Here is a 15,398-nt window from a genome sequence, read left to right as displayed (position 1 = left end):
AAAAAAAATGCTGGATCGAACATACATTGCCAAAATGTCAGGTTTCAAGGCATCAAAAGATAGTGCCATGCTCTTGCTTGGAGAAAATGCAGCAGGAGATTACAGATTAAAACCACTACTTGTGTACCATTCTGGAGGAAATCCTCATGCATTTAAGGGCATCAATAAAGCCACCCTACCCTTGCATTTCCGATCAAACCGGAGAGCATGGATAACAATATCTCTCTCTTTGAGGATTGGTTTAAATGCTGCTTCATGCCTGAGGTCGAAAAATATTGTCAAGACAATGATGTTCCTTTCAAGATTTTGCTTCTATTAGATAATGCTCATGGACATCCTACACATATAGATGATTTCAATTGGAATGTGAGAGTCATATTTCTGCCGCCAAACACGACTTCACTCATCCAACCTATGAAGCAGGGTGTTATTTTCGAATTTAAAAGCATACTATTTACGCACAACATTTGCTCAGGCATTGTCTGCAGTAGACGATAAGAAAAATTTTACGTTAAGAGACTTTTGGGAATCTTACAATATTTACCACGCCATCTTAAACATTAATAAGGTCTAGGCAGAAATTACTAAAAGTTGTTTAAGTGGCGCATGGAAGAAAATATGCCCATGGCACGTAAAAGGCTTCAAAGGATTTGAAAAAGATGAATCATATGAAGAGGTTACAGATAAGATTGTAAAGGTTGCAGAGCTACTTCAGTTGGAGGTTGATGCCAAAGATGTGGAGGAGTTAATAGAGGAAGAAGAGAAGGAATTATCTAACAGAAACCTTATTGACTTGCAGTCAACGATAGTGAAAGAAGAAAATGCTGATGAAGCTCAAGATGAACCAAATGAGGAGCCGAGATGCTTCATCACCAGAGAGATGGCAATGGCATTTTGTGAAATTGCATCGGCAATGGCGAGGTTTGAGAAAATGGATCCTGACGGCGAACACGATTCTTAAAAGTTAAAAGAGGGGTGATAATATGCTTGCTTGCTACAAAGAAATCTACAATGAAAAGAAAAAAGTCACCGTCCAGTCCTCCATTAATATGTTCTTTTGCAAGCGATTGAGCGGCCAATCCCTTCTAAATCTCCACAGTCCTCAATCTCTGCAGTGGCGTACGTATCAGCTGAAGATGTCGATTCTGGCAACAATGCTCAAGAGGTAAAACTACTGATGTTATGCCTGTCTCCTCACTTTTTTTTTAATTTTATAATTTTGAATTTTTTTTAAATTGCTTGCTTTTGTAATTTTTCCTGCGCATGAGATAAAAAATTGAATAAATACAATAAATAATTCTATTTACATGTTCATTGAACATTTCATTTTTGATTCAATCAATTCAGCGAGCACAGTTGCGAGTGCTGCACATGGAGGAAATTCTGATTTACATAGCGTTCCGTGGAACGCAACCCTTACGTAAGTTGGGGAGTTCTTGATTAATAACAAACTTGCAATGTACAGGATATATTAAAATGTTATTATAATGTATAAGTAGGAATAAAATGTTATTATAATGTATAAGTATGAATGAAATATTATTATAATGTACATTGAGTAATTTATACTAAAACATCTGTTAAAAATATAAAAATAAATTTATTTTTTTTATTATTATTATTAGCTATATGGTGCAAGGAAGCCTGAGGCTTATACTGCACCAGCCAAAAAAAAAAAAAAAAAAAATTATACAATATAACTAATGGAGTGTTTCCACCACTTTTTGTTATTTTTTTTCCTTAAAGCTCACACAAAGTTGTTTTCAGTGTGAACATTAGTTTTTTCATTTAAATCCATTTTAGAGGGAAAAAATACTTTGAAATTCTTAAACTCCATTGAATAAAAAACATACATAAAAACGTTAAAAAAAGATACATAATATTCAATATTAATATTAATTTAATTGAAAGAATCAGTTTTCAGAGTCAGAAACAACTGTCATATGGAGGGAGAGGTGTTAATTTCTTGCTGGTAGAGGGTTCTGGTAAAACAGGACCAGTTGATAAAGTGGTCTTGAAGAAATCATCAAGCTTCACATGCCTTAAACCTTGGTGCTGCTTCCTTATTACTGTAGAGTATATGCCGACCGGGCTAGCCGGGTGGGTAAAGTGCCTGCCTAGCAACCCAAAGGTCGCGGGTTCCAATCCTGCCTCGGGCTTGGATCAAAAGTACTGCAAAAACCTTGGGAGGTGCATTATGGCCACAGAAGCCGATGCGCCAACAACTACCAAAAAAAAACTGTAGAGTATTACACCTAACTATCTAACTCCTTATTACACCTAACTATCGAAGCAGAGTTAGGTGGGTCGGAAAACTGCTAGCTTGGGAGGATACACTGACTAATAGATTAACAGTAGCTGCTGGCAGAGGTAAAAGTGATTCTTGCACTACTTCTATTGAAATGCAATTGAGCAGCAGCCTGGAAAGCAAGGTAATGGGATTTCCAGGACTGCTGGAAGTCAAAGTGGAACAAGTAAATACATGGGCTGTGTTAGGGTAACTAAGAATAGAAACAGGTGCATGTATACTTGCATGTACACCAGTGCTAGGAGTATAGTTAATAAATTCGATGAGCTTCTAGTGCTAGTGCTAGTCAAGGCATCAAAGGCAGATATTGTTGGGATATCAGAGACATGGTGTCGCACAGACATAAGCAGTGCAGAACTGGAATTTTGGGAGTACAATATGGACCGAAAAGGAGGAGGGGTTATGCTGCTAGTTAAGAAACACATAAAATTTAAGGAAGTGCATCCAATTGATGTTGGTACAATGCAATGTTGAGTCTGTTTCGTGTGACATAAGCACTGGGAAAGGAAAAATGAGAGTAGGTGTGTGTTATAGGCCAAATGAATCTAATAAGTATAATGAGCAATTGTGCAGAGAAATGGAGTGGGCCAGTAAATCAGAGTGTCTTATAATGGGGGATTTTAATTTCCCAGAGATTGACTGGAATTTGCGGATTGGTCACTCACACACTAGCAAGGCTTTGTGGATGATTTATTGGATGATTGTTTTCTACAGCAGCATGTTCAGGAGGCAACTAGAGGGAGTAATACTCTTGATCTGATTATCAGTAGTGATTCTTCATGCATCAAGAATCGGCAGATAAAGGAACCACTAGGTGGCAGTGATCACAGTGTGCTGAAGTGGGATTTACTCGAAGAGGTAACTACGATCAAGAGTAAAGAGAAGGGTTTTTGCTTTTGTAAAGGTGACTACGGTGGTCTGAGACAGTATTTAAATTCTATACAGTGGGACCAACTGATGATGTTACCAACAGCAAATTCAAAATGTGAAGCATTCAAAGAATTAATCTTTGAAGCTACTAGACTTTTCACACCCACAAAGAAATATTGTTCAAGATTTAGGCCTAAATGGATGTCAGATGAACTAATTAGACATGTGACAGAGAAGAAAAATGCATGGGATACATATAAATTAACATGTGACCCAGAAGCCTATGATAGATATTAAGCTTGTCTGTAACCAAGTTACAAAGGAGGTTAGGCAGGCGAAGGCAGATTACGAGAAATATTTGGCAAAGGATGCAAAGAAAAACAGCAAAGAGTTCTTTACTTATGTAAACTCTAGAAGGAAAGGGATGAATCAGATTGGTCCACTTGATATTGATGGTTCGGCTGTTGATGATCCTGCTCAGGTAGCTAACAAACATGAGTATTTTGCATCTACATTCACACTTGAGAAGTTATTCAGGGAGGGGAATGCCAAAGGTGTATTCAACTCTGGCAGTAAGCTAGGTACTCTTGTAATAACTGAGAGTAAAGTGGAGGAGAAATTGTTGAAGATAAACAGAAGAAAGGCACTTAGGGTGGATGGAATCTATCCTGTTATATTAAAGGAGATGGCAAAGGAAGTAAGCAAACCCTTAGCCATATTATGAGAGCTTCCGTGGACTTGGGGAAGATACCCATGTGCAAATGTGACCCCAATTCACAAAAGAGGATCAAAGGGAGAGACAGGTAATTACAGACCTGTTAGTTTAACTTCTGTTCCAGGGAAATTAATGGAGGCACTGGTTAAAGAAGCATTGCAGGATCATCTAGACAAGACTTCAGTTATAGCTTGGACACAGCATGGTTTTGTTAAGGGGAAGTCTTGTCTGACTAATTTGATTGGATACTATGATGTAGTCACAAAGGAACTGGATGCAAAGAATACCTTTGATATCATATATTTGGGTCTTAGAAAGGCCTTTGATACTGTTGCACATGGAAGACTGCTGCACAAATTGGAGCAGTGTTAGAGGAGCACATTTCAAAAAAATATTAAGCAGAAACAAGTGAACTTATTTACATGTTATAATGATTATCTTGTGCTTTTTTCTGTTTTTAAAATGGATTTAAACTACACAAATAATGCAGTGATGTTAATTCTCACAGTAGAACAAACTTGCATTTGTAATTAGTTGCTCTAGTATTACTCTGCTTTCAACCAATAGCTTAAGCTGTATTACAACTTTGAAAACTTTTTCATGCACTGCATAGCAGCGGTACAGTTTTACCGATGACCACCTGCTACCTGATGTGAAGCCAATTACTCCTGAAATAGCAGTCACAGTTTTTAAAAAATGGCCCATTAACCTTTTGGAGAGGCCATTTATTTGCACTGGAGGCAAATTGCTGCTATGAATAAAGGGATGGTTGATTGGGAGAAGACAGAGAGTGGTAAACAATGGACGCTGCTCTTCGTGGACTAATGATATTAATGGAGTCCCTCAGGGTTCGATGTTGGGTCCATTGTTATTTTCTGTATTTATAAAAGATATTGATGATGGTATATCAGGCTTAATTTCCAAGTTTCCAGATGATATGAAAGGTGGCTGGGTTGTTAATGACACTAATGACAGTACAATGCTGCAAAAGGATCTTGAAAAGTTGGGCAGCTGGGCTGAGAGGTGGCAAATGAAGTTTAACATTGACAAATGTAAAGTGCTGCATATCCAGTAATCCCAGAGTAACGTATCAACTCTGTGGTACCACATTGACAGTGGTAGAGAATGAAAAGGACCTGGGGGTAATTGTGCAAGGCAGATATGAAGTTTTCTGTGCAGTGCAGATGGTCTGCAAGAGTAGCTTATGGTGTCTTGTGAATGATATACAGGAATTTTTTTAGCAGGGATAAGGAGGTGATTATCCCCTTGTATAAGGCAATGGTCAGGCCACACCTTGATACTGGTCTGGAGGCCTCATTTTAAGAAGGATGTAGAGCTGTTGGAACAAGTACAGAGAAGGGCAACAAGATTAGTGAACAGAACAAAGGGTTTCTCTTACGAAGAAAGGCTTAAGTTTTGCAAATCACAGTGTCTGGAGACTACGCACCTGTGAGGTGATTTGATTGAGGTGTATAAAGCCTTGAATGGTTTGAGCATGCTCAATGCTCTCAATGTAATAGGATTTTTCCTCTTGCTCAGTATAATTGTTTGAGAGGGCATAAATTCAAATTGGCATTAGCATTAGTAGTGGCATATGATGCAAGAAAGCAAGCTTATGCAGCATCAGCCAAAAAAAAAAAGTTGATAGCCTAAATAAATTTGCCTTAAATTTATTTAGGCTATCAACTTCCACAACAAGGGATGGAAGTCTCTTCACCAACCCACTACCTGCTGGCTAAAGGCAAATTTCCGCACATCTATCCTATATCTGTCTTTTCTCAATTTGAATTTATGCCTTCTCAGGTGATTATTCTGAGCAAGAGGAAGAATCCCATCAACATTGAGCATGCTCAAGCGCTTTATAACATTCAACGCTTATAACATAAATGCTTATAACATTCAACGCTTTATACACCTCTATCAGATCACCTCGCCTGTACCTAGTCTCCAGACACTGTAATTTGCAAAACTTAAGCCTTTTTTCGTGAGAGCAACCCGTTTTTCCATTCACTAATCTTGTTGCCCTTCTCTGTACTCGTTCCAGCAGCTCTACATCCTTCTTGAAATGAGGCCTTCAGTCCTGTATACAGTACTCAAGGTGTGGCCTGACTATTGCCTTATACATGGGAATAATCACTTCCTTATCCCTGCTAGAAAATTTCCTGTATATCATTGACAAGACACCATGAGCTACTCTTGTAGACCGTCTGCACTGCTCAGAGAGCTTCATATCTGCCTGCACAATTATCCCCAGGTCATTTGCATTCTCTACCACTGTCAGTGTAGTACCGCAGAGTTGATACGTTGCTCTGGGGTTGCTGTTTCCCATATGCAGTACTTTACATTTGTCAATGTTAAACTTCATTTGCCACCTCTCAGCCCATCTGCTCAACCTTTCCAGATCCTGTTGCAGCAGCACAGCACAGCATCAGTAGTGTCCTTAACAACCCTGATAAACTGCCGAAACCCGGGATCGAACCAGGGACCTTTAGATCTTCAGTCTAATGCTAAGTATATGATATCAAAATAATTTTTTGCATCCAATTCCTTTGTAACCACATCGTAATGTGGCAGATGCACAGAAACGAAAAGGTTCATGCGTAAAAGCATAAAACTGCTTTTTGCTCTTTTTTTTGTTATAAATGTCATGAATTGAGGAAAGACGGTTGTAGGATAGATGTGTGGAAGTTTGCCTTTAGCCAGTGTGTGGTTGATTGCTGGAATTCTGTGTCGAGATATGTGTTGAGATATGCTGTTGTCAAGATATGTGTTGAATCATTCTGTTTTGAGATATGCCAGATTTTAACATTTTTCAGATTTTAGAGAGGTATACCTAGTGGTTGAGCAGTTTTAGAGGAGCACATTTCAAAAAAATATTAAGCAGAAACAAGTGAACTTATTTACATGTTATAATGATTATCTTGTGCTTTTTTCTGTTTTTAAAATGGATTTAAACTACACAAATAATGCAGTGATGTTAATTCTCACAGTAGAACAAACTTGCATTTGTAATTAGTTGCTCTAGTATTACTCTGCTTTCAACCAATAGCTTAAGCTGTATTACAACTTTGAAAACTTTTTCATGCACTGCATAGCAGCGGTACAGTTTTACCGATGACCACCTGCTACCTGATGTGAAGCCAATTACTCCTGAAATAGCAGTCACAGTTTTTAAAAAATGGCCCATTAACCTTTTGGAGAGGCCATTTATTTGCAAGTAGCACAATATTAGGGTAACTCATTGCAAAGGCAAGTTTAAATTATCTTTATTGTTGCTAAACAGTATTACTCGTCACAGCAATATGGCTAAGAGCATACAATTTAAATCTTGCTGGCTTCAGAAAGAGATTACAAGCTTGCGGGCATCTTATAAACAAGTTAGTTAATGTACACAGTGTATTCTATTTCAAGGTATGTTAGCAATTAGTAATAATTCATGACATTGATAACAAAAAAAAGAGCAAAAAGCAGTGACTTTTATGCATGAACATTTTCGTTTCTGTGCATCTGCCACATTATGATATGGTTACAAAGGAACTGGATGCAAAAAATAATTCTGATATCATATACTTGGATTTCAGGAAAGCTTTTGACACTGTTGCACGTGGAAGACTACTGTACAAATTGGACCAGAATGGTATTAAGGGTATGTTGCTACAATGGATAAAAGGATGGTTGAGTGGGAGAAGACAGAGGGTGGTAATCGATGGGTGCTGCTCTTTGTGGACTAATGTTATTAGTGGAGTTCCACAGGATTTGGTGTTGGGTTCACTGTTGTTTTGTATATTTATCAATGATGTTGATGAAGGTATATCAGGCTTAGTGTCGAAGTTTGCAGATGATACAAAGGTTGGCAGTGTTGTTAATGACAGTAACGGCAGTGTGCTACTGCAACAGGATTTAGAAAATTTGGGCAGATGGGCTGAGAAGTGGCAACTGAAGTTTAACCTTGACAAATGCAAAGTACTGCATATGGGTAGAAGTAACCCCAGAGAAATGTACCAACTGTGTGGTACTGTGCTAAAGGTGGTAGAAAATGAAAAAGACCCGGGAGTAATTGTGCAGTCAGATATGAAGTTTTCTGAACAATGCAGATAGGCTGCCAGGGCAGGTCATGGGGTTTTGTCAATGATATACAGGAATTTTGCTAGCAGGGAAAAGGAGGTGATTGTCCCTCTGTATAAGGCAATGGTCAGGCCATGCCTTGAGTACTGCGTACAGTTCTGGAGGCCTCATTTTAGGAAGGATGTAGATTTGCTTGAGCGTGTACAGAGAAGGGCAATAAGATTGGTGAGGGGAATGAAGGGATCCTCTTACGAAGAGAGGCTTAAGTTCTGCAAATTGCAGTGGCTGGAGACTATGCACCTGCAAGGTGATCTGATTGAGGTGTATAAGGCCTAGATTGGGTTGAGCACGATGAATTCTGATGGAATTCTTCCACTTGTTCAGATTACGAACCTAAGGGGGCATAAATTCAAATTGAAGAAAGACAGATATAGAATAGATGTGCGGAAATTTGCCCTTAGCCAGCAGGTGGTTAATTGCTGGAACAAACTTCCATCTGTTGTTGTGGAAGTTGATAGGTTAAATAAATTTAAGGAGGAACTGGACAAACATTTAGAGGGAATTGTGCAATTTTTTTTTATTTTTTTTATTTTATTATTATTATTTTTTTTTTTTTGGCTGATGTGCATAAGCTCATACAATTGCTTTCTTGCACCACATGCCACTACTACTACTACTACATTTTTTCATTCATTCCTCCAGCCAGTGCATGGCAAAAAACATAATATTCAGTTCTTAAGCTACATTATATAATACTGTATATGGATAGCATATATGATATGTATGAAAATAAATAAATAATAATTGACACATTTCTATTGGTCTAATTTTAATAAAATTTGGAATGGTTCTATAAATCTTTCTATAAGACCTGAATATAAAATTTCATGAAAATAAATTCACTGGGAGTTGAGTTTATTACATGAGGACAGAAAAAAAAAATAATAATAATTGCCAGATTTCTGTTAGTCTGATTTTAATGAAATATGTAATAGCTCAAGTATTTTTAAAAGGCCCAAATATAAAATTTTTTGAAATCTATCCACTGTTAATGACATTGTTACATGTGGGCAGGTAGACAGATGGATGGACATGGTGACAACAATAGATGCATTACACAGAATAATTATATAAGTGCTCGATTGCTTTCATAATATTTGTAATTTTCCAGATTGTAATTTTTTTTTTCTTTTTTTTTTGTAAATGTGCACAAATTAAAGAATTTCAGATTGTAAAATGCCAGTTTTATAGAGTTTACTATATTGAAACTACACCTTTATGCAAATTTTGACCTCAGAAATCTGTCATGCAGCTAGACTAATGTACACAGTGTATTAGTCTAACTACATGGTCACCAACATATAACCTAACTCTATAACCAAAGGGGCTCATATCTGGTGAGTATGGGCTTGGCACACCCAGGATCTTGAGCTGGATATCATCATTCTTCTCTTTCTTAGTGATTCCCCCTTCTACTTCTGACTCTTGTTCTCTCTCTCTCTCACACAGGTAACTCAGAAATTTTTTTCTTTTGGCTGGTGCAGCATATAGCTAATAATAATAATATAACCTGATGTGATATGTGGATAATTTTACTTTTGTCCCTTATGCGTATATTTTTGATTTGCTGTTTTAAGTTGTATTACTTTGAAAATTGTAGTAAAATATATTTTTTAAAATTGTGTAATGCTTGTGATTGCCATTGAAATAAAAATTTATTTTTATTATTATTATTTTTTTTTACATTTGAACTATAGGCATATGTGACTTCGATAGTAACATGGTATCCCAGGTGTCAAATTCAGAACTTCTGAAGAAGCTAAAAGAATTTGGTGAAAATGTCAGATCTATTACAAAAACTACAAGAAGGAAATGGGAAAGAAAATTGGTTCAGTTAATAGAGGATGCAAAAAAAAGTCACCAACTTGACTTGCAGAAAAGGGTGCAGTTCAGCTCAAGTAGTTTTGATAAAAGTGACTTATCCAGCCATGATCCCAGACCATTATATCCAAAAAGAAGTAGTAACAGAGTGACTAAGACAGATTTAGATCAGACTTTTTTATTGCAGGATGCTTTAAAACTTACAGGAGCATCAGGTGAATGTTCAGTTTTGGAAATTCCTGTTTCAAGAGATATAGATAATTCTAAGTCTGTTACGAAACGATTACCCCTTAAGAGAAGTTTACCACTAGGATTCATCTCAGATGCCACATTTGACATTGATAATGAAAAACACATATTGAGGAAATCATTGGGTAATGTTTATAAGGTTCCAAAGATTGACATTGATGATGGGAAACATATATTGAGAAAATCATTGGGGAATGTTTTTAATGTTCCAAAGCTTGATAGTGTGACTGACACCTGTCCACCTCAGACGACCAGTTACCCAAGATCAAGTATGCCAGATAAGTATGATCTGATCTGTGAAAGTTGTGATGGAAGTGGCAAAAAGATTGTGATTTGTGAATGCTGTGATGGAAGTGGCAGAAAGAATATGTCGCACTTGGAAAATTTTTCACAGCGATGGCAAGCTAAGCAGAGTCACAGTTCTCAGAATATATCACAATTGGAAAATTCTTCACAGCGATGGCAGGCTAAGCAGAGTCACAGTCCTCAGAATATATCACAATTGGAAAATTCTTCACAGCGATGGCAGGCTAAGCAGAGTCACAGTCCTCAGAATATGTCACAATTGGAAAATTCTTCACTGCAGTGGCAGGCTAAGCAGAGTCACAGTTCTGTCTTGGGTAATGTATATATTTTTCCCTTCCCATAAATTTAGATTTATATATGCATGTTTTATTTGCAATAGTTCAAATACTTCCTAAAAAATAATTAGTGTACGTATTGTGATAATCTTATTTAAGAATATGTTTTGTTAAGTGTTACAAACATCCTTTGATACTCTAATTCAAATTAAAACATAATTTATGACTTGTCACTATTCAGCATGTATGGGAAATTTTTCCATATCTAAAGATAGAGTTGGTAGTTCGGCTGCTGTAGCTGAGTGGACCGGCTAGAGGGTACATAAGTACATGTGCTTTGAGTGACCGAGGTTCAAGCCTGTGACTGCTAAATACGGTGTTTCTTGTATTCTCTTGACCTTGTCAACTCCTCTGACTGTGCGGTCATCCCGGTGTATAAACAGAAAATTTATTTATTTATTTACTGGATTTCCTTTAAAAAAGTAGAAGTGCAATGGGATGATAACTGGATGGGAGGGATTTGTCACCATTTTTAGGAACTAGCTGGGTGTGAGCAAATTCACAAGCAAAAGGAAAAACACCAGTGGAATGAAAAAATATAAAAAGTAAAAAGGCAATGCAGAAAAGAAGCGAGCAAGCTTGGAAGTACAGGTTCTGTGAGCAGGTGGAGAAATACCATCAGGACCTGGGGCTTTCTTGGCATCAAGATTGTTCAGAATTCTTTTGACATCCATTTGGGATGAAAGACCATAGGAGACATTGAATGGAGTGTACTGGGAATGGTGGGAGGTGGTTTACCAAGATCATCAGTACAAGAGTTAGAAGGAAAGTAATATGTTAGTAAGTTGGCTTTATCTTTAGATGACGAAGCAATAGAATCATTAGATTATCACAGAGGTGGGAGTATAGATGGACAAGAGTAGCCATTAGCTTTGGCAGTAAACCATAATGCTCATATTGGACAAGAAGCAAGTTTTCTACTCTTAGCCTGTTCAAAATCTAGTTTGACTGATTAATAACTACTTTACAATTATTGCAATCTTTGGTGTGAGCAGAAAATGAAGCTGGAAATTTTTCAGTACAAGCCAATTATGATATGCAACATTCTTGTGTCAAACAACCTTTGTACGCTTATTGAATAACTTAAGTTTAGATGAAGGATGAGATTTTAAGGTGGAGTGTGGAATAAAGGATTTCATCCCTACAAGAATAATTTCACTGACATAATCTGAGCAAACTTTGACATCAGAAGATTTAAAACAGTAATCTAACCTGGAAAAAGAACAAGAAATCTTTCAGATCATCATCCCATTTTGCATTTGTGTAATGCCAAACAAAATGAAGTTGAGAATGGCCACAACAGAAAGAATCCATTGGAGACAATCACCAATTTGTAATCTGAGTTGCCTAGAGGACTACTCACCTCAACTGAATACTTGGAAATTTGTTCACGAGAAAAAGATTAGTTCTGGCTGTATTGGTGAGAATTGTCAAGGTAAATAAACAATTTACCTTGCTCAGATTGTTTATTTACCTACTAGTAGGTAAATAAACAATCTGAGCAAGGTCATTAGTTATTGCAAAAGCCTTAGCATCTCAACCAGCTGGGGTTGTGTGACTAGAAAACTGAAGCCAGCTGGAGTTGCAAACATTAAAATCTGCAAGGGAAATCACCTCACTGTTAGGAAAATTGGACTGGAGAAAGTTGAGCTTTAAAGAAAGGAGATCAAAGAGTTCCAAATGGGTAGTGAAATTGGGAGATCGATAGAGGCAACAGATGAATTTAACAGAGTGCAGTAGAGAGAATTTAAGCTGGAGAAGAATGTAAAGCGATTCCAAATTACTGTCTCTGACAGGAAATATCAGAGAACACACGTACCACCTTTGAAGTGAAAGGAATTGAACAGTGAATAATTAGGACAAGCGAGATGAGCAGTGATTGAATCAACCGGTAATTGGCATTCTGTCAGAAAAACTAAATAGGACTTCACAGACTGTAAGTGGAAGTGGACATCATTGAGATTGGAACTGAGACTATGTTTATTTGTGAGCTGAATGAGGAAGCATTTTGGAGGTTTAGATCTTTTAGCAGATAAGTTTGTTCTGTTAGTTTGACTATTCATGATGTATACAGTAGTAAAGAAAAGGTGGGGGAAACATGTATGAAGTAATGAAATTATTGGATATGACGAATACCCAGCTCCTTGACATAATGTGGCCTTGACAATGCCCCTTCCCCCACATACACACAGAATGTGCTAGTCAGTCATTGTCTGGCAGAGTAGAGGCATCGAGATTATACACTAACTGATCCAGATGCCTCCTAGAGAGTTACCGATAGGTTTGGTCAGTGGAATATCTTGTGGCCGGCCTGTAAACACCATTTTAGAGCTATACCTTCAAAATGTAAGAAAAATCTCTTCTTACCATCATGTCCATCATTACCTGAAAATACATCAATCATACTGTGTGATGGAAGAGAAGGGTAAGGGTGGCTTGCTGGAGCTTTGCTGTGGGACTAAACATGGGTTTCACCACTTCAAGCCTGCCTCCAATAAACAAAGTAGTGGTATTGCACTGGTTAATGAGATTCATCTATTACCTATAATTATGGGTAGAGTCATCTACCTATAATTGTCACTTCTTAGCCTATTTGTCTAATTTTTCTAGGTGTTTTGGCAGTAGTATCATCTGCAAATTTAGACAATAAGCTTGATATTCTCTCATCAATATTGTTGTTGTTATTTGGTTTTTAGGAGCATTAGCAACTAAGGCCATGTTGCTCCAACATGTGTGGTGGTCATTCCCTGACCTTTCCGCATCCTCCGTATTTGGTGGTGACGGGCTCGAACCCTGGTCTAATCAAGAAGCGTGTGCTACGCACTGCTGCTCCTTCCCACCTGGCTACGGAGGCGCCTCATCAATATTGTAATAAATATTGAAAACAGTGAGTGAGATCCAGCACTGAATCCCAAGAGATTTCACTAATAACATTAGTCCAAGGAGAGCAGTGCCCATTTATAACCACCCTCTGTCTCCTGTCACTCAACTATCCTTTTTTTGGTTGGAAGTAGTAACAAGAATGTGCTAGTCCAATTTTTCCAGCAGTTGCTGCACAGTATTAAAAGCTTTACAAAAATCTAAGTATGTGATGTCAAAATTATATTTTGCATCCAGTTCCTTTTCTACTTTGTCATAGGAGCTAATCTGATTGGTCAGATAACATTTCCTTTTAACAAATCTATGCTGTGATTGCCATAAAACTTCATTCCTCTCAAGATGATCATGCATTACTTTTTTAGCACTGACTTCATTATTTTCCATGGAACACAGGTCAAGTTTATAGCTCTGTAATTACTTTATTTGCCCTTTGATTTTCCATTTGTGAATAGGAGAGACATTTGTACATTTCCAGTCTGTAACTTTCACTGAATCTAATGATGCCCTCATTATTGTGGTCAAAGGTTCACTTACCTCTTTTTCTTTTTTAACAAGTTTTTAGTAGTCATCTTATGTAATGCCTTTCACTCAATACATTTTTAAAATCCTCTTCAATTGGGGCTTCTTGTTTTTTTTTTATTTATTTACTAAACTAGGTGGTTCCAGCCAGCCTTCTGGCAATCCCACCACCTATTTACAACCATACAGATACATCACCCATGACATGTTGAGCTGGGACAGGGATCTACTATCTGGCATACTGATCTAGCATTCCAAATGAATATGCTGTGATTGTAAAAAATCTAATTCAAATGCATTAGCAACAAATGCTGAAAATGTCAAATGTCAGTTCTGATATCCAAGACAATAATAGTCATTATCAATAAATGCAAAATTCAGTCCATCATTCACCTGAGATCTTAACAGCACACATGTATAAACAGTCACAGAGGACACAAGGAACAGAATCCAGCCACAAGCATCTGGCAGGCAGCCAAGCCTGTGTGTGGTCTGCTCCTCCACTTGAAGGACCCATAACAGGCCTGCACAAGGCAAAAGCTCCTTGAAGCTGGAATCTGCAATTGCTCATCCAAACATGAATTGAAATGCGAAGTGGTCTTGTGCCATTTTTCAGTCAAGGCTATAGAAGCTCAAAGCTTCTATAGCCCTGATTGAAGCTTTGATGAGGGGGAATAATGCTTTTTCTCATGAGTTATTCTGAGTCTTTCCATCTCATTCAACTTCAAAATCAGCCAACAGATACACACTTTTACAGACATAACAAACAACTGCAAAAATATATGTTTAATGTGTATGTTAAGCATTATGTTTTCCTATTGTTGGTTGACCTAAATAATAACCAGTTAATGATTACAGCAGGCCCTCATTATAACGCGGTTTGCTCTGTGCTGATTTGCTATAATGCTGTTTTTATATTATAACCTATATCTCACTCTAATGCTGTCACAACTCACTATAACGCTCTTTTACCAGCGTACAGATTGGATTGAATTTTTGGCATGTTTAACGAAAACTTTTCATCTGATGTAGTCGATAGCTTGAAAACGAATAGCAAAGTTTCCCACGCTGACTTGTGAAATTTTCTCGCATGCTAATTTAATTGCACTATCATGACTTGTTACATAGTTCCGAGATCAACATTTAAAAAAAAATTATCAAGTATATTGCTTGTAATATTTGAGTTATATGCAGTTATCCCAAGTATAGTCATCACTCAGGTACAGTGTTAGACATCATCCAGTGTTAAACTTCATTAGTTTACTCGAAC

The 15,398-nt window shown here is 37.3% G+C and overlaps 1 protein-coding gene across 1 annotated transcript in view; it reads left to right on the top strand.

Moving 5' to 3' along the window:
- The window catches only part of LOC150090214 (uncharacterized), a 58,410-nt gene that overhangs the window by 18,183 nt on the left and 24,829 nt on the right, over window positions 1–15,398 (top strand). The window contains exon 3 of the mRNA XM_090390207.1: window positions 9,716–10,708. Coding sequence (XP_090246333.1) covers window positions 9,716–10,708 — 993 coding nt within the window. The remainder of the gene's footprint in view (window positions 1–9,715; window positions 10,709–15,398) is intronic.

Source organism: Mastigoproctus giganteus, chromosome 2, assembly GCF_048544385.1.
Source record: "Mastigoproctus giganteus isolate SK-2022 chromosome 2, ASM4854438v1, whole genome shotgun sequence".
Lineage (NCBI taxonomy): Eukaryota > Metazoa > Arthropoda > Arachnida > Uropygi > Thelyphonidae > Mastigoproctus > Mastigoproctus giganteus.
The sequence above is the reverse complement of the archived record's forward strand: the minus strand, read 5'-3'. Positions and strand labels throughout refer to the sequence as shown.